Below are 24,419 nucleotides of genomic sequence, written 5' to 3' on the forward strand. Positions count from 1 at the left end.
ATTTAACCAACACAGCATTTTCTATTAATCAGGCTTAACTCTGTGTGGGCATCACATTCTTCTCTCCTGTGGCCATAAAGAAGCAGGGAAGCCTCTGGGCAGAGAACACCTGCTACTCATGCCTGAGCACCAGTGAGTAGAGTAGGACTAACTGCTCATCACAAGTGTAACAAGCACAATAAGCACTGCCAGGATGTAAAACACAGCCTCATTGATGCTGCAGGACTCTCCACCTTAGTACTAACAGATGGACAGTATGCAGAGTATTCCTCACACAGGGAACTTCTGATTCCCAAATATAAGATACCTTTTTTCCTGTTTAAAAAACAGAATTCTTGTTATTATATGGGCTGGTAACTTCAGTACTTACCTCCATTAGAGCAATATAAACCTAAAATCACTTGACTACTTTTATCCTCAGAAAAAGTATCTAGAATTTTCTGCAATTGTGACCACCCTGAAAATCTTACTCTAACCCATATTTTACATGCTGTTTGATAATACAGATGTGTCTCAACTCCTTCATTTCTTTAAAATTAAAAATAATAATAATGTCTTCCCTTGAAATGAAAGAAATACAATTTGTGGATGTTCCACATATGTTACTGAAAGCATGCTAGGATCTCACTGGGCCCACGCAGCCAACTCTTTGCTTTCTTCTCTACAATCACAAGGCTCGGAACAAGCATTTTGTGTAAAATCCAGTTGGCCCTGATAAGGAAATAATAGCAGCTTTAAAAAAACCTGTAGTGTTGAACTGGCTCTAACATTTAACATTCAGGATCTTAACATAAACCCTCTGGCAGATTTTGTTCTCTTATTATGGGAAAAGTAGAAGCTATAACTTGTATGAAAAGTGAAGACATGAGGTTACTAAACAGCACATTGATGACACCTTTTCTGCTTCTAACAAGACCCTGATGTTTCATGCTAGAAAGCCAGGTTTAATTCAGACTAGTGCCAGATTACAGCTATGTATTTTCTTCACTGTCTATATTTCTGTCATTTTTTTTTTTCCTCTCCTGATATGACTTTGGGGAGTTTCTGTGGTCATGTCCTTGGAGAGTGCCACAAACTTCTCCCACAAAGTGCCTGGCCACAAAACCACTAATTGCCTCAGTCCTATCCACTCCCCAGCAGAAAAAGGAGAGGTAGCCTTGCTGGATCGGTTCCATTTTTGTTTGATTGGCTTTCAGTCCAAAACGTACACAAGTTGCCTTAAATAAAAACAGATTTTATTGACAAATTCAGAAGCAGGAAGGAATACCACAGTATAAAGTTAAATAACAGGGGTTCAGCTGAGGCTGAGAAATGTTTCCAGGACCTGTACAGGAGAAAGCTCATCATGGCCCAGCATCTGAAGAACTGTTAAGTGAATTCTTCCTTGAGCCATTTTTGTTTTGTTTCTCTCACTACCAAAACACGATAGCACAAAGTCACTGTTTTTATTAATTTCCCACTGAATGTCAATATTTCACATTCTAATACAGTCTTTTCAACATGGCTGATGGAGTCCTTTCAAACTGGATACAGTAAATAACGGCATGCAAATTCAAATATTTTCCTATGACAGCTGTCTTTAGAGAACAGTTTAAGAAATCGTGATTACTGTGCAAAAAATCTCATAGTATCAACACTAATATCAAACTAATAATTTATAAACTTGTGAACGCTTATAACCATCCAAATTAAAAAAACACATACAGCACTGGACAGACTAGAAAGTCTGTCACAACCATTAAAACTTCTTACAAATCCACACCACACGATGCAAGAACCAGCGCAATACGTGCTACAACCAGTAAGCAACACTTACAAAATGGTTTGGATGCAAATTGGAATTGTGAAAAAGTGCCACTGAAAAAAGAAAAACCTTGTGTCTTGTCCAATCTGGTCAGATAACTATGCTGTGTCAAATAAAAAAGGTTTCTAAAAGATAAATAATAATTCAGCGTTTCAAGAACTGAGGTAATGTTAAACAAATCTCTCTCCATTTACCACCCCTCTTATGGTCTCTTTCTCACTCCCTGTACAACTTCTGTCTCTTTCTCCCCATTCCTTCTGCACCATGACTCTCACCTGGTACTTCCAAAAATAACAATTTAGACTAATCCTAATGATCTGTGCCAATGAAAGGAAAATTGGAAAGGAACTACTTTCTTCACTTAATCCCCCAATTTACCTAATCATTTTTTCTGCTTCAGTGCATTTGTTAAAAGTGGCTAGGTCTGGCCTAAACCACATATCTCTGTAATGTCTGTTAGGTCACTGCAAGACTGGGGTGAACATAAATGGGAAAGAAATGGAAAAAAAAAAACAAAAAACAAAAAACCAACCAACCAAACAAACAGAAACCCGATTATAATAACACAAACAGATTTGGGATTTTTTTTTTTCTCTTTTAAAAACTCAATATGCTCTTCTTGGAAATCTTTTTCATGGCAGGTATTACCTTGGGTAGTTAAAAGGTGAAATATTTTCCCAAATAAACCATTTTATAAGCAAGTGAACACACAACATTCCTCAGCCCATGTGCAGTAGTTTCATTACATGTATTAGTGTTAATAGAATTTAGAGATGCAAAAGTTATTAAGGCCTTCTGGTACAGAAAGACATACATTTGTGGCAGTCTCCGGTGGAATGATCAGTTGTATATTACAAATATAAGATTTCGAGAATATTTCCTTCTAATATTTGAAAGCATCTTTGGATCTGCTCTCAAACGTGTTACTTTGATGCTTTAGCAAAGTATATGCAGTGGAAGACATACACAGTTCAACAGAAAATTTGAGCAGCAGATCAGTTTCAGAGAGAAGCTGAAATGCTATTCAACTTTTCTTTAAAAATTTCTTTTGGCTATTTAAACATAGTTCTAGTCAACAACTCTTAACAAAAACTCAGATAATTTATCTATATTGTTTTTACATATACACACGTGTGCATATAGATACAAACGTATTCTTGGCATATCCTTGTTCCTTTTTCAGTTCTATTCATCTTTTATATTTGCTTCCATTCATATCAAATAATAGTCAAATACAGACCTTCAAGAAGGTAAACAAATCTGACTGTTTAGGTTTCAGTCAATAAGATAAAGCTGTTAAAAATGAGGTAATAAGTGAGCCAACGATACTTAAATACTCTCAAGTTTTTAAGGCTACACATGACATTTGCAGGCAGCTTCATTTATGTTTCAGTTTGCTGAGGGAAAGCACCCATTTCTCCCACCACGAGTGTTAACAATTTCAACCATTATTATAAAGTTATTGTTTTAGTAACTATTTTGAGTCCAATCATGCCAAGTGGTACTTATCTGTTGTAAAGCAAGTGAGCTGATTTGAAGAAACTGAAAACAGATGCCCTTTTAAATTCCATGAAATAAGTGGAAACAGGACTACATCTATTTCAGGTTATCATATTAACATTTCATTTATGGAATCAAAATCTCCCAGGGTGCACTCAAAATCCACATGATGTCTTGACTGCTAAAGTTTTCATGAGGATCTGTACATTAACAAATAAATAGGCAATGTAAGAATACAAATATTTGCCCACAGATGTGGCAGCTAGTAACACATAAAAGATGAGGTGACATGATCTAATTGTAAGAGAAACTGAAATGAGTTTAGAAGGCTTTCAAACAACAGTAGCTAGTTCACTGCTGCACCAAAAGAAGAAAAAAAAATAGTATGAATAGTTTTCTGATGTAACTATAACACTCTACGATATGTATGGTGGTCAAGATGATGAGGGATGATGGACAAGATTGGCAATTTCCTAAAATGAATGAAAATTAACAGAATTCAAGTTACATATTATCTGTTATCAATCAAGATGATTGACCCAAGTATTTGCATTGAAGTAACTACTGCAAACTTAGCCATATTGAAATAACCAGCAATCACCTTCACATAACCATTCCCAACATTCTCACAAGCATCTCCCACAAAAAGGCTCAGCTTACTACCAATACAAGAGCACAGCATCTGAACTCTGGCTGTTGAATCAGGGACACAAGTGCTGGTACACAAGACTTGAATCATTCAAGTCTGTCAAAAAAAGTACTGAATTGAGCAGAGGAGGAACATCCTGCCTACAACCACCATTAAGTATACAGATCACAGATTCCTGGTGCCAGAGAAAAAAAACAAACAAACAGAGCTTTATGCCTAGAGCAGTCAAAAGACATGTCCAAAATTTAAAAAAAAAAAAAAAAAAAAAAAAAGATTGTAAAGCATGGGTGTATCTAACTGTCAGAAGTACTGTAGATCAGAGACATTCCTGAACAAGGCTGAGGAATAGTAGCAATCACTGTACACAGCTTCATGGGCTTACACAGAAAGCATGCTAGAACCATACAGTGTAAAGAAGCAAGTCCCTTTTGTTCTTCTATTGGAATTTCATGCATTCATACACATTTCTTTTTTGTCCTCTACCACTTTCATTTCACTAAGAAAGTATTGGTTGAATACCAGTACACAATAAGCATAAAAAAGGAAAATTTGTTTCACCATTTCTGTTATCTCATCTCCCCACTCAAAAGAGGTAACCAGATGGCAGCATGAAAACATCAAACATCATTTTTTACTTTCTACAGAATTTATCAAATGAGAGTTCAGTTGTACAGAAGGCAATTTAGCCAATCTGTTCTTTCTGCAGTTTACACTGCTATATAGAGAAATTCTCAAGAACATCTCAATCTAACGTGCCTTCCATTTTCCTGTTCGTGCAACATATCAAAGCATCCATTTTTCATTCAGTTCCTCACTGTGCCATTTTCCCCTTTCTGCTACATTATCTTCATCGCATTTACCCACTATCTTTCCAAATTCCTATTGATTGGTTTTTATTGTTTCTCCTCCACAAGCTTTCTTCCTTCATTCCTTGAACTTCACTTCTCACATCCGTCCTCCCACATAAGCCTTTTTTTTCGAAAGACTTTAAAATACAGTCTTAGCTGTACCCACAATATTATGCATTTCTTCTAAGACTAAACAAGTCAATGTTCTCTGAGCTGTATTTTCTCAGTTTAACACAACTGTTTCTTATTAGGTTAGATGGACTTTCATGCATTTTACCCAGCACTCTGATTTAAAAGAAAACTAAACCATTAGCCTCAGACTTACTAACAAGTACTTGATTCAATTTTCATTAAATGTTTTGAACCACAAAATTTGCCAAATTCCATTGGCTTCAGAAGCATATAGTGCTGGTAGAAAACCCTTCTTCCACAAGGTGTATCCTTGCAGCCATGGCTCACCCTCCATCTGCATTCTATTGCATTTTACTTTGCAATTGACCCACAGAATCACAGAATGGCAAGGGTTGGAAGGGACCTCAAGGATATGAATCTCCAACCCCCTCCGCCACATGCAGCGCCACCTCCACATTCAATACTAGACCAGGGCCCCATCCAACCTGTCCTTGAATGACTGGTGACAAACACATGTGGCCTTATACCTCTGGAGATTGCACTAAGCTTTTGGGTCTGTTTGTTTTGGTTTGTTTTCTTTTTCCCTTTTGTTCTTCCAATCTTTCACCACAGCTGTCTTTCCTCTTCTAACACCACAGAAGTGCACTCGCTCACTGCAGCCCTTCCAATCTCACAAGCTTGCTGTGACACTCCAATTCTCATTCCATTTATATGCACACTAGGAATAGCAAGAGGCTGCTAAAAGAACAACCAAGCTTTTCTCCGTTCTGTTATATAGCCTGGCATTGTCGAGATTGCTTTAAAGAGTGCTCCTATCTCGAGACTGTAAGCCACAATGAAGCTGAGCCATTTAATTTTTTTGCAGTTCTGGTAAACAGACAGAAGTAATGTTGAACTGAGTTTTTGAACACCCAGTAATGATTCCAGTTGGGATCAGGAGCAAGTCACCAACTAAATACCAGTGTTCTTCAGAAAGAAACCAGTCTGTAAAAGTATAATTAGTAAGTAATGCTGATAATCAGTGAGGCTGCTGAAGTATGAGCTGAGTAACACCTCACCTCCTTTCTGATTTTCATTATGTCATAAAGCTGCACTTTTGCATTTCTGAGGAAAGTGACAGTGCAGCTGAGAGAAAGTGAAAGTGCCACATAGCACAGAAATAGTGAGGTATAATGTGTATCTAATAGCATGAGAGGAAATGGCAGTTAAGTAACAGCAGCCTCTGCTAGGAAGAAAGTCACAGAATGCCTCCTGCACTAAAAGTTCAAAGAGATGTTCAGAAAGTGCACTTGAATTACAGAGAAGAATCGTAGCAACGAAAGCCAGTCTTAAATTCACCAAGGATTTCTGGTAAAATCTCAACTTTTTCCTTTCCATAAGAAAGTTTTCAGCTAACATCCACAAATGCAAAATAACCCATAAGGACTGACATGACTGTTGTGAATGAGATCACTTGAAGATTCTTTCAGTTTAAAACCCAGGAGTCAAGTCTCACATCATGTATCAAAATGCTCCTCTAATCTTTCTAATACATTCTTCCATCTTAGGCTTTACAAATGAGCTGAGAGCAGTCTTAGAGTGTATGTGCCTGAACAGCCTTTAAGTTGACAATCTTGCATAGCCACAACAGAAAGAACTGTTTTCTGCATCAGTGAGTATCCTCAGATACAGGGTGCACTACTAGTGTTAAAAAAATAATCTGATATTCTACCTACCCAGAGAGGAAATATATAGGAAATAAAAATATATTAAAAACTTCTACATTAAAAACCACTGTCCAATCATTCTCTCTATCACATAACTACCTTATAAATATCTACCTATTAAAAAAAAAAACCAATAGATTTCAGTAATTTGTTTTTGAGTATAAGAACAGGAGCTTTATCTATCCATTTCCGCCAGAACTGACTTCATCAGAAACTGAACTAAAATCATTACTGTAATTTATCAAGCATTCCCTGTTCTTCAAAAACAAAGCCATCGCACATAAACGACGCAGCTTGTCATCTATGTAGCTTGAGGGTTTCTCATGCATTCAAATTTTCCACCTCACAGCATTAAATTTAATTATGTAACAATGAACTTCTGTCCTTAGATAACTTATTGGCCTGAAACTGCTGGAGCTATCTGCTACAATACAATTTTACAAATGCTTTTTAAAGACAAAATACGTCACGTAACAGTATCGGACTTTAAAATACAAAGATCTTGAATTCTGCCACATTAATTAGCACAGAAAAAAGGGAGAATCTTTGCAGTAAGCTGTGCTTGTTGATGACAGCACAAGCCACTGGGAACAGTAACCCCACATACTGTTCAGACAAAATTTTGCATCATTTCCCTTATTTTTCAAATTTTGTACATACCGTACCCTAAACAAGAAAAAAAGCAGATTGCTTTCTGAAAACCTCTACATTTAAGTTTCATATTTAATTTTCCTTTTAAAAAAATGAACAAAACCTCAACAAACAAAATCTGTTTGTGGGGAAAAGAAAACGTAGAAAAGTAAAATAAAAATAATTAGAAAAAAAAAACACTTAAAAGCAAAAGCAAGCGTAAGCTTTTACTACCCCCGGCTGACTTTTCATAGTGATAGAGACTTAACGAAAATAAATAAATTATGTTACATTTCAATTACATTTGAACATGTATATCCATTAGGGGAAAACCATGACCTTACAGAAATCAGAGTAGAATAAGTAAACTTGTTTTTCCAAATCTAATCAAAACGTCCTGTGTTTCACATACATTATCACATCAATGTCAGCACACATCAGAAAAGCAAAGCCTCTATCTGAAGTTCTCAACAATAAGTTGTTAACTTGAAACAACACTGATCTCTGATTACATATAAAAGGCTTGATTTGCCTTTGTGCTGCCATGCAACCAGAAAAATTAACAAACATGCTGTTTTCAAAGATGTGAATATTAAAAGTTCCTTCCGTATTAACTGCCTAATGTGATAAAATTCATTTAAATTACTCTAATCTTCTGTTAGGGAAAGGCTTTTGAAATCTCAGTTATCAAAAATTTGTTCTACATCATTAATTGCCTTAACGAAGAAAGAGAATACTGTCATTATGACACTTACCCAATCATAGCGTTTTCTTTAATTTGGCCCTCTGTGCCATTTACCATAGGTTCTTGATTTCTGTTTTCCTTCTCTGAAGCATCACTTGAGAGGCCCAATAAAGCTCGTACTTGTTTTGACTTCACATCCAATATTGTGTCAGTGTAACCCACTTCTTGTAGATACCTGTAGGAACAGAATTCACGTTAATTCTTCATGCACATCTTACTCATTCCAAACAATAAATGAAAACTTCTCCCTAAACTCATCTTCTGCATCTTAGCTTAGCAAAGTATGGTGCTGTGCTAATGAAACATGCTTATAAATCATCCTGTACCAGCTGCAGAGGGATCGTCTCTTGCTGTACCAGCCTCTACAGTCACTGAGGAAAAAAATCAAAGAGCCTAGCAGTCAGAGGTTATACAATACGTTATTCATTCATTTACTAAAATGGATGGAAAAGCACTTTCAATTAAAATATTTACAACTGGCTTATAAAAATCACCACAGTTGCATGTACAATATAGCCATTTTATTCCTCAACACATGGAAACTACACATGAAGCCTTACAAGAAGTGGGAGACATGTTCCTACAAGAATCATTAGAATCCAAAGAGAACAGAAGGAATAAAACCAAATTCTGTAGCTATAGCTACTAGTAAGAATGGTTATTTATAATGCAGTAGTTTTGATAAAATCTGTGCCTTGTCTTTCTCACTCTGCAATTTATCTGCAAAATATTAATTTGTCTGGCATGTAAGGACTGGGCAGCAAAAAATCTTGGACATTTTATATGAAAATATCAAGGTCTAAAGTCGGCACTTTCATCAGTGCACAGAATTACCTTTGGAAAGATCTGTCTCTGTTCCTTCCTCTACAAAACAAAGTTAATAAAGCTATCTCCTTAGGAATACTGAGCTAATTAAATAGTCAATAATCTGGATGACTCTGAAGAGCAGAAATGCTATTCTACAATAAGAGCTGTCACAAATCAAGGACATGCACTTTTCCAACAAAAATATCTTCCTCCAGTTATTTAATGATATCTTCTACATAAATACATCTGCAGAGGAATACTGCCTGATGGCTATATGAAAATCAAACCAGACGTCTATGCAAAAGAGAGTCTGTCAGTAATGAACTCTATTCGGCAATGTACAACCTATGAATTACACTGGGAGGGAAGGACTTGCCTTGAAATCACTCCAAGTCACTTGAAATCACTTGAAATCAATCCAAGTCAAGATTACTTTAATTATGTTTATGCAACTTAAATGAAGAGATATGGGTTCTTGGAAAAAAAAAAAAAAAAGAGTAAAAGCCACCCAATAGACAAACTGGACAATTTTAACTTTTGTACAATTCACTGGAAAGAGGCCCATTCCAATAAGCCCTAGGAAGTTTTTACCATCTCCCTCCCCTCTCATGTAATCCTTGGTAACACAAAAAAACCCACTAGATATCAAAAATTCTGCTAATTGGTTGAGGATCATAGAATCCAGCTTTCAGCTTAGAAAAATGAAGCTTACACATGGAAAAACATGCTCAGGGCGACCCTGATAACAGGTCTTGTAAGAGACCCCTGTGTAAATTGAGGGCTGTAATCAAGGCACACACACAAAAAAAAAACAACAAACAACCAAATACTTACCACCAAAGAAATACAATCAAATACTCTGGAACTGGATAACTCACTAGGAGCAGAATTCAAAAGCTGACGTAGATTAACAGACATTTGCTTCATTAAGATGAATCAAGAATTAGAAAGCTTTTAGTCAAAACTTCCTAATGATTTCTATACATAAAGTAGACCAAAACAAATTATATCCCTCTGCAACCCAGGCTGGAGATTTATTTTAGATAGCTCTTAACAGAGTTGTGTTTTCTTTTTAATTGAAAAAAAAAAAAAGTAAGGTGTCATGAGCCACTGTACTCCCAAGCAGACTGTTCTATTATACTCAGTAAAAGAAAAGCAGAGGAGATTGTTTGATTTCGTAAGGTTCCCCACCTGAAGTTCTGAAGTATTAAAATTTTTCAGAAGCTTAGTAAAGTAGGGCAGAAGATGAATGAATTTCAACGCACTAACTTTTCTTGAAAGAAAACCTAACAGAAAAATCAAATATCACTATCATCATATTTCATTAACAGATACTCTTTCTTGCACTCATTACTCAAGTTCTTTTCTCAACACTTACTGTCTTAGCAGCTGTCGTCCTTGTTTCCATATTAGCTGACTATTTTGTTGTGGCTGAATCTCTGTTTCATTCCCTTCATCTGGAAAAGATTATTTAATTAAAAACAGCTTTCTTTGTATGACATTTAAAAAATATTCCCCTCCACTTGACAAGATAAGTGTAATTTGTATTAAAAGTATTAGGAAAGATTGGATAACAACACAAAAATTCCAAGCACCAAAAATCAATCAAGAAAGAAAAAAATTCATACAGAACATAGCTGTTCTATTACTGACACATAAAAAATACAGATAATCAACTATATACTTTACTACATGAGATCAAGTTCCTCTAGTCATCAGTATCTTCTTCCCTAGGGTCTCACATCCAGGAGACCCATCTTTTTCCTTTTTCCTCAAAGGGAACACAATTACATAAACAATTTGGAGTTCCAATTTAATTACTGCTCATTATTCAAGTTTCAATACAAATAGCTTTAACTGCTAACAATATCAAATGGAACCGTAATAGGACAAGGGGAGAACGGTTTTAAAATAAGACAAGGGAGGTTTAGGTTAGATCTTAGGAGGATGTTTTTCACACAGAGGGTGGTGACACACTGTAACAGGTTGCCCAGGGAGGCTGTGGATGCCCCATCCCTGGAGGCATTCAAGGCCAGGCTGGATGTGGCTCTGGGCAGCCTGGTCTGCTGGTTGGTGACCCTGCACACAGCAGGGGGCTATAACTAGGTGATCTTTGAGGCTGTTTTCAGCCTAGGCCATTCTATGACTCTAGAAGTCTATCTGCAGTATCATTTCCATCTATAATATACCGGTAAACAAATTTCCTTAATATTTGACCATACCCATCGAAACTACTCACACCAACTTTAAACTCATCTGTATTTACATTATTGTTATGGAAGAAGAAAAAGAAAAAAAAGCTTTATTTATTAATCTAAGAAGCTGTTGAAAATTTTCCATGTTTTCCACAATCATTAATCAGAACTCAAACAGCACTACTCTGGGAAAATCCACAGAAAAATTATATGGCTGTTCCGGTGAGAAACCTACCTGAATGCTGGCAACTAATAGCTACATATTTTTCCATACATAGCTTCATAGTACTTTTTCCCCCCTCCTTCAGGAAATAAAACAGTATATGCTCCTAAGATAAAAAATATCTTGGCTTATTAGCTACAAAAAGCTCTACAAAAAGAACTTGAAGCCATTCTGGTAAAAACACTGAAGGATGAACAAAATCTTTTTTGCATAAACAAAAATTAAGAACCAGAAAAGCTTGTGGTATAACCCTATGAATAATTTGATAAGTGATATGGGAAAGTTACTGAACATACCGGGAAGTCATTCCTCTTTGAACAACTGAATTGAAAAAAAAAAAAAACCACAACAAAAACACCAATGCATCCTCTAACAAAGAAGCTACCAAAGATTCATCAGAATTCAGACATAAGGGGACCAATATCCATTTTATCTATCTCAATATTCACAAACCCATTTAATAGCAACCATGGAAAATCACCTCTTGCACAATGACAACTGACAACTACTGAACACAGCTGGATGCAATACACAACTACCAAAGCTCACTCTATGTAAGAGTTAATATATAATGGAGATAAATCTGCCTAAAAATTACTTTTGAAAGTGAAAACCCTTCTTCTGAAGGCACTGTTAAGCACAGCTGGAGTCAAGAACTCTCTTTTTCTGAGCCTCTGAAAAAATGACTGATGGCAGTATTGGTGGTTTATGGATGAGTACTGAAGGAACTTTATTAAGTCTATTCCCACTGCTTCTTCTGAGTGACATATTTCATCAACCGTCATTTCAGCATTTGTAAAAGCCATAGTAGAGCTTTTATGTCAGTAATGAACTCATTCTTAATAAATTCTTACCAGAATCATAGTTCGGTGGCTTCATATCTCCCTGATTCAATTCTGTGCCGTATTTCAATTTGTGATATTTAGCCCTGAAAAGAGATGGGAAAAACAAAACAAAACAAAAACACTTAAAGGGTACAAATAGACACATAAATATTGTCTGTCCTCATTATAAAAACCACTTCATCTTTCTAGGACAGGTACAAAACAAAACAATGAAATTCAGCGCATTATTTTGCCTAATTAATTTTTTCAAGCTTCCCTGTTTGCGGATATGTGCTTGCTTCTCCTGCCCCTCCGCTTCCGTGTTAAAAAAGAAAATCAACTATCAAACTTCTTCTATCCCCAGAACGTCAGTTCAGTGCCATTTACTTCATACTTCACTTTGCCACCTCAGTAAAACAAATTTTTTCTTCAAGCTTTTCTCACTAAGGACCACTCAGATTCTACTGCTGATGGCAGCCCAGCTTCTCATGCAACTGCTAGACCTGACGCTTAATTGAGTTCAAAAACTCAGAGTCCTCTTCCAAAAATACTTAGTCTATAGAAGGCCTATTGTGATAAGCTCCACAAAGAATGCCATGTGACCATACGAGTAGCTAGAAGACAAAAAGCCTCATCTGACAGATTCAGTGTTTATAGACTTTTAAACATACACATTACAAATAATTTCACAGTAGTATAACATTACAAATCTATATGGAAGTTATTTAATAAGGATTTATCACAATAGATAAAACCTGACAACACAGTAACTAAGGCAACACTGAGAGCAAAGACAGCCTTACCCAGTGTCACTATCATTTCCCCCTTCTCTTATACCCATTGTAACTCTTGTCTCAATAAGTGGTTTCAACAAGTACAAAAACTTAGAAGATTCAAACCCAACTGATTCCCTATGAAGTTTTGTAGCCATTCCTAACTGGGTGGAGAAGCAGCACTTGCACTTGTTCCTATCATAAATCAAAGGCAAGAGAGAACTCAAGCAAGACTCAAGATTCAGCCTGGCAACAGTGGGAATACCAACCTGCATGCATATGGGCAGGCACAGCACCAGTGCAAACGCACTGAGCTGGGTGTAAGGCAAGATATAGGCAAAAAAAGACAAAAAGATGAAAAAAAACCCACACCCACTTATGCATATCAACAATAAGACAGGCTTCACTGGCTTCACTACTTGCAAAGGAACTCTTCCATCTGAAATGATTTTAAAGAAAATAATGTGCTACACCTCATAACTGCACCAGGCAACTGCCACTAGCAAACTCGTTACTTCTAATAAAATAATGCTAATGGAAGTGATGTTTGGTAGTTCTTACACCTCAGTATTGACAGTACACATTTCCTAACAATTTGGCCTTTTTTTAGTGATAATAAACATTTAATTCTGTGTGAGCAACGTGAGTGCAGAGAGATGATGCCTCTTAAGAGTACGCAGCAACTAAGACAGATGAAGGAATTCACATCCCTCTCTCAAGCTAGAGCATTAAGTTCTACCTCAGCTAAGCAGCAATCACTGAGGAAAGAGGAGGGAATGTATTCGAAAGGTATGAACAGAAAAAAGTGAAAGAAAAACATTTTGATAGGTACAAAGAAGAATATCCAAGAATAAAACAAAATTAAAGCTGAATGCCCATCTGAAATACTTACTTCTCAAAGTATGTTTTCTACACATCACAAGCAGAGAGATGTTTCCCCAGTTAGACAAACCCACGTAAGTACTGTTAAATACTGATACTGCGCACATTTTTTCACCCCACCACCATTAATGAAAAGTAACGACTGAGAACAAATCCTCTAGTCTGACACTAAGCTACCTCAGCAACAATAAACATCCCATTAAAAAAAAAAACAACACTTAAAGCTTTTATGCAGTCAGCAATTCAAGTGATCTTAATGTTTAATTTATTTTTATTTGACTTTTGAAAAGCAAATATTAACACTTCACTTAAATCTGGATTAGTGACATATATGTATATATACACAGTACTTCACAATATTTCAGAGAGCAGTTGGTTTTGTGGCATGGGGTACTTGCTTTTAGTTCATACACCTTATATAAATTCCTATTCTCTTCAAAGCATTCACCAGTTTTCTAGTCAAAGTTTTGTTAATTTTCTCCCTAAGAACTAAATACAATGATTATTAGGTTAAGAGAAAAGATTATTCCCTTTGCCCTTCTTATATCCAAAACCTACCTTTCAAAAATTCAATCTGTACTTTTTAATACTTCTCAGTGTATTTGTTACCAACATTAAGACTCTGTATATTCACAGTTTGTTTATTTTTACAGTTCTTAGAGGGTTTTCCTTCTTTAAACAAACAGTAGCACTTTGTGACTTTTTTCTAGTTGAAATTTTCCCCCTCATTAAATGCATGATAAAATCAGTTCAGCATAGTAAGATTCTTCATTCTGCTCACATTCTAATCTATTAGTAACAGAGTTGGGTTTTTTTTGATTGCTTAGTTGTTTTTAAATCAGTTCCTCCTTGTAATGCAACAGTTTTTGAAGCCTTTATTGCTCTTTCTTAAAACAAGAGGATAACCCAGATTGCATGATCTGGTACACCATAGGTCCTTAAATTTATTTCATTACTAAGCTGGACTAAGACTTCATCTACCAGAAGATTTAAATGCATCACAGGCAGAGACCAATGAAAATATAGATGCAACAAAAGCACAATGCCCTGACAAAGACAGCTGACAAGCAGAAAAAGCAATAGACGTTTACTGGTATGAAATGAAATCCCAACGCAAAATTGAATTAATTACAATGAATTAGTATAAACTCAGATTGCTGAGCAAGACAAAACCATTGAGATATAAAAAAAATGTGAATACAGTGACAGAGCATTTGACCTGGTAAACCCACCTTCAGCTGTGGTTAACTTCCAGTTTAAAGGAAGGGGGAGGGTAAGGTAGCTAGCTGTCCACTGGGAAAAAAAAAATAACTCACTCTAGCAGGAAGTGGAAGATTTATTATTAGTAACATCCTCATGGTACAGCTGAAAATGTCACAAGGATGAAAGTCTCCTTCTTTCTAAAGTATACTAAGGAAAAGACTGAATACAAGGATTAAGAATCCAAGTCTTAGAAGGGGAAGTCTTGATCAGCCACTGCCGCATAAGGAAAACAAAAGGCATGAAAGGTCTCACAAAATAAATCTTAATTATTGTCTTTCCACATTCTTCGTATGACTTACCTCTTACCATGTTTATATTTCTCTGTTCCTTCAAGTAACATATCTCCTGCCCACCAGATATGTTTAATTACTCCATTTCCTCAGAAAGCACATATTCTAGTTATTAGCTGCTTGAAATTGTCCCTCTAGCACTCTTGCTGAACTGTAGTTCACACAGCACAGTAGTGAGATGCTACTGCCACAAAAGAGAGCAAATACAGTATTTCTTCTAGAAATTTGAAAACAGAAAAAACAAAATTCCTCCAAACTTGGCTTCATCTGCTTAAAAATACTGAGGTAGCCTTGGGATTTGGCACTCACAAAGTTGAGAGCCTAGCACTGTTATCTGAAACATGACCAACATGGGTGGCTTAACTGTTTTCTGAAAATTGAAAGTTGTCTGAAGAATGCAGTTTTGGGGCCATAAAACTATTTCAGCAGACAGATAGCCTTACTCAGCTAAGTATGTATATTACTACTGCTCTGGCTTTTGCACTTCATTATACATCTTTTTATCACTATTGCTATTATCATTTTCTTTAAACTGTGTTTCTTCTATACAAACAGTGCTTGGATGCATTAAACATTGCTGCCACAACACTTTAAGAGGTGCTCAGAAAAACGCTAAAGGCATTCATCCTTCAAACTCTCCTAAAATTGAGAGCAGTTAAACTTTTCTGAATGCCTCATATAGAAAAGCTTGATTCCAATCAAAAAAAGCCACTATTTCTTGGAAATATCTGTCACTGGACCTGAAGCATCTGATCCAGCTGTGCTGAGGGAGCCTGCCAAAACATCCGTAGAAGATCTAGGAGTCGTCGCCAAACCAAGAGACATAAACAAGAAAGACTGCCAGGAACAGCAATGTAAGATGCTCTATCCAGGGGTGAGGGCGCCAGCCTCACTCTGATCAGGCACATTAGTGCAGAAAACAACATAAAATTAAATCAAATATTTCTAGAGACATGGCTCAAGAGTCAGGTTCTCTGGATGGGATATGTTGAGACAGGAAACGACCTAGACTAATTTACTAAATTAGACACACACTTGAGAGAAATAGTACTACATTTTGTTTAGCTCCTGAAAATCCAAAGGAAATAATGCCATTTATTGATGGAGCAACTATCAATAGAGCAATAAAAAAAATAACACTCAAGGACAAACTGCCTCACACTGAATATCTACAGGATGTTGGCAAACCTACACCAGAACTGCTGCTGAAAAAATGGTAGTGATTAACTCTTTCTAAGTTCTTTTCTCCTTACTGTATTGACTATTCAGCAGAAACAACTTGATTACATACACAAACAACAAAAAGGTAGTTACCACTACTGATATAATGAACAAAACAAAATTTGTCAGAAAAAAACATGATATTACGTAAACATTATTTTCTACCTTCTTCAATACAAAATCAGGTAAATGCCAAGAAACAGAACACTGCTTCTGAAATTTATTATTTAAAACTGATTGGAAAAAAATCTGAAGATCCACTCTGCAAAAGAGCAGCTCATAAAATCTCATACCTGAGAAGGCCCATGTCAACCATTTCTTATTTTGGGAACACTGCGAGCACAAACTACTGTGGATCAAGATTTAATATTCCGTTCAATTACTAATAATCTATTTAATCTCATTAAAATTGGTACACCGCAAGGCCAGGGCTGAAATGGAAGAATGCGGGTAAGTCTTCTTTTCCTCTCCCAGCAGCACCAGCTTTGTTCTAACTTATCAAAAATGTTTTCCTCCTACCTTCAAGGATCTCACTTTCAGCTCTGAGATCCCTGTATAAACAGCCAGCATCCAACCTGACTACTGGCAGACGGAGTACATGGGTGGTTTAGGCAAGTGTTGGGAAAGAGAATAATGTTTTCAAGCCCAGTGTGCTGCCATTCCTTTAAGCATCAAGCAAGAACACTTGCTGGGAGACATTTCTAGCAGCAATAGAAAACATTTTCTTCAGTAACTGGCAAATAATACTTCTGTTTAAAACAACAAACTGTTATAAATAGCCACCTCAAGCACACACCACACACAAATACCACATTTAATAACTATTGTATACGCATACAGAAAATGTCAGACTGGATCAGATCAGCTGCCTGTGTGGCTCACTGACCTTAGTAATTGAGGCTAATACTACATATGGGGAGGGAAGGGAGAGGAAACAAAACAACAATGAAAAAAAAAATTAAGATAAAAGATAACATATGTAAAAACTGCCAACAAAAAACTGTCTGGGTATTTTCCTAATTCTGACACTGTATGCTGCATTAGCATTTAAATATCAAATGAAATTTAAGTGGCTCTTACCAAACAACCGGTGGACGTTTTCATTATAGATATGGAAGGGTTTTTTGTTTTGGTTTGGTTCTATTTTTTTCTTAAAAAACTTATATCATAGTTTATTGAAATAGATTTATATCGCCTGATCATTTGGAATAAATTGCTAATTTAACTTGACTATGAAAATGTTAGAGAGATCCCCAAGTAACCAGGAATATATTTTTAATTTTGAAATACAATAAGTCTTACCAATTTTATTCCTTAGAGCATAAGGAATAACTGCACAAAAATGTACTCCACTGCCTCCCTGTCTTCTTTTAAAGTGACTCTAATCTTTAAAATCATGCTTCAAGCACAAGCCTTTCTGTGGCTAATACATCTCCACTAAGGAGAAATCTGATATTTTCCTATGCTATCTGATTTAAGATCAATCAGGCAAGAAGGCCTGGGCAAAAAGGATATCTACCTTAACTACTTCTCTGATAACTGTCTGAAGAAGCAGCAAATATGCTGCAGCCCTGGGGCTGCAGCCCCGTGCTAGCAAATAAACTGGACAATGTAAGGCATATCTCATGTGCCCAAGCAGCCCAAGTAAGATGAGAAATTCTAAAAACAAAGCTTCTAACAGTTGTGCATCATTGTGTTTTTTTTATTTTCAAGCAGTATCCTATTCTCACATACAAATATGTATATTTCTACTAATGTAAACTGTTTAGAGTTCATTTTATTAATATTTTATGAAAGAAAAGTAGGAATTGTCTGATAGGGAAATAGTATTTAAGCAACAATTAGTAGAAGTATTAATATTAGTAGAAGTATGCTTTTCCTTTAAGTATTTTAAAAGACATCTTACCAGTAAAAATAAATAAATAAATAAAAGTAACTTAACTTGCCCTGAAATAAATCACTAGAGTAGAGACCTCTGAAAACAGTAAAAATAATCTGTGTGCCTCAAAGTTCAGAACTACAGGAGAGTGTGTGCAGAGTAAAACACTGAAGTAGTAGACAGGAGACTTCTAATGAAATTCCCATGAACAAAGAAATAGGTATTTGATTAACTGGTAAATACAAACATTTTTTTGCTCACAGTAAATCTCTCCCACTTTGGGCAACGTTATCCGTCATCATGTACTCAGTGCTAAACCAACGTACCTTTCTTGTTTAAGTGCATATTCCAGCATTTTGATTCTCCGCACTAGGTCCTTCTTTAGATTTTCTTGCCCCTTCCTTTCACCTTGAAGAAAAGCGATCTGGGCCTGCAAAGAAAGTATTCAATGTAGACTGTTTCTTTAAAACCATTCAGAAGAGCTCAATTCTTCCTCCCGCCTCAAGTTACTTTGGAATTGATTTGTACAGGCCAAAAGAATCTGGCTTAGTGTTTCACAAACATTAAATGCTTAAACTAAGCATTGCATAGATAAGCCTTCTAAACTGCACTCCCATTTCATATAAAAAAAAACCTCACAAAGATAAGAAATAAATTTTAGCTTGTTTGACAGGGTTTATTTACTCCCGTAGCTAAACATTCAATCAAAGATAAAGAATATATAAAATCAACATACAAAAAGCCTTCACCAGATGAAAGCATTTGCCAATGATAAGCAGATGTTAAAATATTTCTCCTTACTATCTGAAGTAGTATATAATTAGTGCACTGTTATGCAGATACACGTTAGATACGTGATACTAGTCAAGAGAACTAAAATACAGCATGTCCTGCTAAAAGAAAAATAAAACTCTGTTTCTAACACAGTGCCATGTGTTAATTATAATACTAAAACAGGTTAAAGAAGGCTCTCCAGAAGTACTTTAACAGAGAGAAAAATAGGAAAGAGAGCAAGATATTTTGGTGAGAGGGAAGGGGAAAGATATGGCATAAAAGTAAAGAGAAGTGGAAAACAGGCACCTAACCTTTGTCAGTTTTCAGCAGACAGTACTTAGTAACCCATGAAAACCTCTTTTCAATAGGCAATGATGATACACATAGGATAGTCTTTCTTAATCATAAAGGCAGAATCTGATCCCATACTTCACGTTTAAGTCAAGTCATTATAAAACACAGGTTCTTGTGCTCTCTCAACTCACAAAGCACACTTCAGACAGAAACACCTCTGGACAGCCACCACTTCGTACCTCAGCCTCACCCATTCTTCAAGTTGCCTGCCATTTTCAGTGTCAGCAGCAACCTCTGCAGCAAAGTCATAGATGTACGTCCTGAAAAGCTTGAACAGCATAAAAGGCAACTGGTCAAGACCTCCAGCTGTTGAATATGATGACTAACAAGCTCTTCTTTTCCACAGATACTCACTATAAGCAAGTCAACTTGTTCTTTGCAGGTATTGCAGTCTGCATCAGTGTCGCAGGGGGAAGTTTGGGAGAAACAGAATTACCCTGTCCTCCTTACAATTTTGAAAGCAGTCCTCAGATACTGTAATTAAATGAGACTTGAACTGCTGCTAAAGAATAACGACTCTGACTTCAGGTTTTTATTGCATTTGCTGGTGATCAGCTACAGCAGCTGACACAACTTCACAGCTCAAATAGAGCCAGTAAATAGCATCACAAGCACCTGAAGAAGCCTTAGTACCAATCCCCAACTATAGCAGCCAGTTTACAACATGTGACAAACGTTGGCTAATCTCTCCAAAGAGCTCAGTCTTCATCTTCACCAGGGAAAATGTACTCAACTCCCCAAAAATCCTCAGCTGGATCAAAAGGAAGGCCCCATCACTCTGGCAGCAAGCTTGTTCTCACTCAGCATTTAACCTGAACTGAGCAAAAAGCCAGAATTAAATATAATGCTCCTTGTACGCTCAGTGCCAGGCGAGTCACAGTACTGCTCAGGAGCCATCGTCTACTCTGAAAATTTTAACTCTGCAAGGAGCATTTCAGCTCCATCCCTCTTAGCAACATCTCAAGCATGTACAACTTGGTTTGCAATAGCTGTACAGCCCCCCAGGTTACAAGGCACAGACTGATGCACCCCAATAGTAATTTCCATCAACCTGCTTCTAAACACACCCAACAGAAACATGCAAGTGCCATTCCAAGCAAGTGAGATGACATCAAAGCATACTATTCACCAAAAGGAAAGGAGTACATTATGTAAATATACACTTGGATGGAATGAAAAGGATTGCCCAGTGGCACCAGGAAACGTGCTGTAAGGACCTATGGCTACCTGCAGGCATTTCCGGCACAGGAAGAACAAAGCTGTGTGCCTAGAGGATGGACAGCAACAGCCACCCCAGCAAGGCCCGCATTTTACACATCAAGAAAAGGCCCTGGAAAAAATGTAATTGATTCTTTGAACTTCTTTTGCTGTGAGAGGTATGTCAATGCTGTCACTCATGTCTCATAACTTCCCTTGGAGGTCTAAGAACACGAAATACGTGTGGTTCTCACTTGGAAAGCAGGCAGCAATAACAACAGGCTGGAGTCAGAGGCCCATGAGCTGCCTTTGCACCCTGCACAGGCTTACAGCCAGAATCTTCCACAGTCACTATACTCAGGTTAGTCATTTTATTGTCAAATCAAGAAATGCAGGAGTGCACAAGAAGCTGTGGGAACAACCTGTGCCCTCTCTGAGCCTTGCAGCACAGCTGTGGAGTTTTTTTGAAGCATTACTTTTGACATTCTGACTCCTAAAATGAGATACTTTCATTTCATGTCATTTTCATAGCTCCAAAAGTAAGGACAGTTTTCCCCCTTCTTTCTCACAGACATTAGTAATCTTTATTCCTCATTTATATGCATATAGGATAATTATAGTCAAGTCATTCTTAAATCATTATTTACATGCATTAGCTCAAATTTTTATGTCACTAAGACGTTAAGAAACTTCAAAGTTAAGAAATTCTTCATGATAATATTAAGGCAAAGATGAGGACACGAGGACAGACAGCATAAAAAATAGAAACTGACATATTATGCATAATACTGCAGCAGTCCACATGTAGACTTCTTTCTCTACAGTCATCATTAAGTGAAAGTGTGCAGAGGGAACCTAAATGTTCATATCATACATGAAACAATTTGTAATATAAATGAATATTAGTTAATTATTCATATATATTTTATATATATATATATATATATATATATATATATCACCCAATCACAGAATTATAGGGGCTGAAAGGGACCTCTAGAGATCAACTAGTTAAAATCCCCATCAAAGCATATATATGACAAATTATGAGATGGAGCAGTATTTTCTCAGTCTTACACAAAAACGTTGTACTTCTAGATTCATAATTTCTGATCAAAATACTTAACCAATTCCCCTTATAAATATGCAAACATTTGAAGTGTAAGACATCTAAGTGCTGTTATGATGACATGACAACTACAGCTTTCTCATTATTTCAGTATAGTTGGAAGAAATTTAGAAATAAATTCGGACTGCACAGGCAGCTCCCCACTGTAGAAACATTGGTGCAAGTCAAAGCTCAGGTGAGAACTATCTGACAGCTAAGAAGCGAAGGAGAAATGCTTCAGTTCTGAATAATCTGTGATGTTTTGTCCTTCTGCTTTGGCCACTCCTAGGAAGGCTTGCCAAAAATGTCAAGAATTCACAAGTATGCCCAACAAACAGGTTTTGTAACAACTGACCTTCTAGCTAATAAGGTTAACATGCATTACGTTGTAAACTAGTCATGAGAAACCTCTAACTCTGCCTATGGGAGCACGTAAAACCTGAGCTGGTTCTTGCCCTATGGGTGGGGCACAGATCTCCACAAGTTGGCTGGTTTGCTAGCTCAGCAGCACACAATTGCAGCGGCATCAACCTCTGCTGTAATCCAGGCTAAGTGCTAGGAGTCACTGTGGTACAGCTCATCTGCTGAACTAGAATCAAGAGTCAGGTGGAGGAAGAAAAAAGCATTAAATACTTGTAACAGTCTGTTTGGGCTACTATTGGACAATACCTTTTTTTTTTTTTTCCCCATCTCCTTCCTTTTCATCTATTAAAGTTTCTGGCATTGCCAACTGCAACAAAAGTTTGAAGTTTAAAGTGCATCTGGTCTAAATTAGTAGCACTGTAGCTATCGTAACTGTTTCACCTCTTCACCAGGAGACTTTAAAAATAACATTCATTTTCAAGTGGGAAAAAAAAAGGACAAATCATGACAGTATGTTATGGTTATAAGAAGTTCCCCAGAAGGCGCTGACGTCACTTTCCTGTGAAAGGTACTGAAGGGTGAGGCAACCCCGTTAGCATTGGGCTAGAAGCACTATTACTATTACCATAGTTCAAGTTGTTGCCTTTTTAGTACAGACTTAAAAGTCATAAAAATATAATCAAATAATTACATTGCAGCTTAATAAAGTCTGGATTTTACCAATGTTTTAAGAAGTAAGCTGGGATTTACACTTCCTGGAATCATCACCCACAGTTTTATGGGTGTCAAAAAACCCGTGCACCTTTTTAGGCTGACATCTTGGTGTTAAAGAACAACAAAGGATTAACAAAAAAATTTACTGCCAGCAGAAATTGTTTACAAGGAAATAATGCCACAGCTGCTAAACAAATTGTTTGTGTTTACTACCAATTTCTCTCTGTTTATGGATTTAACAGCTATTTCAAGGTAAAAGGCTGGAAGGCATTTTAGTCAATCAAACTCAAGAACTACCAAAACCGTTTCCATTCTTTTCTTAAAGATGTTTCTCTTTTGAAACATTTCTTTCTTTTGAAATAAGTATAGCTTCAAATTTTTGGGGCACTGCAAGATTGACAGCCATCATTTTGGCAAAGTAAAAGCTATTAAGATAAACAATCCTATGCATACTGCTTCTGACAGGTTGGAAGAAAAAGAGCAAGAAATGGAAAACATTAAGAAAAGTATTGTAAAAATATGTAAATAGGTAAAATAACGAAATACCTACACTGATGAATCAGTCTGCAACAGCTGCTCTAACCGGTCTACCAAGATTTACCAGAACAACTCTGTAGGCTGTCAGGTGAGCTCAGGCTTCCAGATTACAGATGCACAACACATCAAGCACACTTGTAAATAGGTGTAGGCATGCCCTGAAGAGTCAGGGAGAGAAGAGAGAAAAACCAAGTGCAGCTCAGCGTATGCACAACGGGGGGAATAGCAGGCCTAGCACCAATGCTAAACAATTCTTCAAGAGCCACGCTTGAAAAACATCAAAACTTCACACCCACCAATTTCCAGCTGTCGGTCCTCTCTGCAAACAGAGAGCTAGGATGCTTGTACACACACTTGCAGTCATTTACTGCAATGCAAAGCTGCAGCAGTTTAAAACACACTTGTGCCTTGTATTTGAAGATTTATTTTACTCGAAAATGGCATCAGTTCACTCCAAAACATCAGAGCTATGCAATGAAAAAGTCAAACCACCCAAAAGAGATGAGAGATATGGCTTACGGTAAGGAAGGGGTTGCAAAAGCCACATTCTTAGATTCTTCATCTCTTTGAAAATATTGTTTCAGAAACAATATGATATCAGTCAATTTAAAACTCCTTGTCAGCCATCCAGAATCGAAGGTGATGTAGTAATTTTTTCCTGGCAACACCCTGATTAGTAATTTAAGCATCTCACCCAACAGGAATACTTCTCTTTCTACAGCTTGAAGTGCTTTACGACACAGATATCTTTGCAGATAGATCTCCAGCCTGTCTTTCATCCACTCTTTAGTGCTGCCTTTCACTACTCCAGCAACTGCAAACACTGAAGTATTTGCTGAGTTAGTCAAGCAATATATATTCTGCTCATTTCATCATTCTTCAGAAGTAAGAAATCTCTTCAATCCTTTAATCCTTTCTGCAGTACACTTAAGTGGTGAGAATTAACTTTTGTTTTTCTTTTGAGTCACAGGGGCATGCTCCATGCAAACTGATGGAAAGAC

General features: G+C 36.7%; 1 protein-coding gene across 2 annotated transcripts in view; it reads right to left on the reverse strand.

Annotated features, from left to right (window-relative positions):
• STRN (striatin) overlaps window positions 1-24,419 on the reverse strand; it is a 64,589-nt gene that overhangs the window by 33,515 nt on the left and 6,655 nt on the right. For both annotated transcript variants that reach the window (XM_052699500.1, XM_052699426.1), the window contains exons 2-5: window positions 18,698-18,801; window positions 12,094-12,167; window positions 10,200-10,278; window positions 8,025-8,189 (exon numbers count right to left, since the gene is read on the reverse strand). In XM_052699500.1, coding sequence (XP_052555460.1) covers window positions 8,025-8,189; window positions 10,200-10,278; window positions 12,094-12,167; window positions 18,698-18,801 — 422 coding nt within the window. The remainder of the gene's footprint in view (window positions 1-8,024; window positions 8,190-10,199; window positions 10,279-12,093; window positions 12,168-18,697; window positions 18,802-24,419) is intronic.

Source organism: Tympanuchus pallidicinctus, unplaced genomic scaffold (assembly GCF_026119805.1).
Source record: "Tympanuchus pallidicinctus isolate F22 unplaced genomic scaffold, pur_lepc_1.0 scaffold1, whole genome shotgun sequence".
NCBI classification, from domain to species: domain Eukaryota; kingdom Metazoa; phylum Chordata; class Aves; order Galliformes; family Phasianidae; genus Tympanuchus; species Tympanuchus pallidicinctus.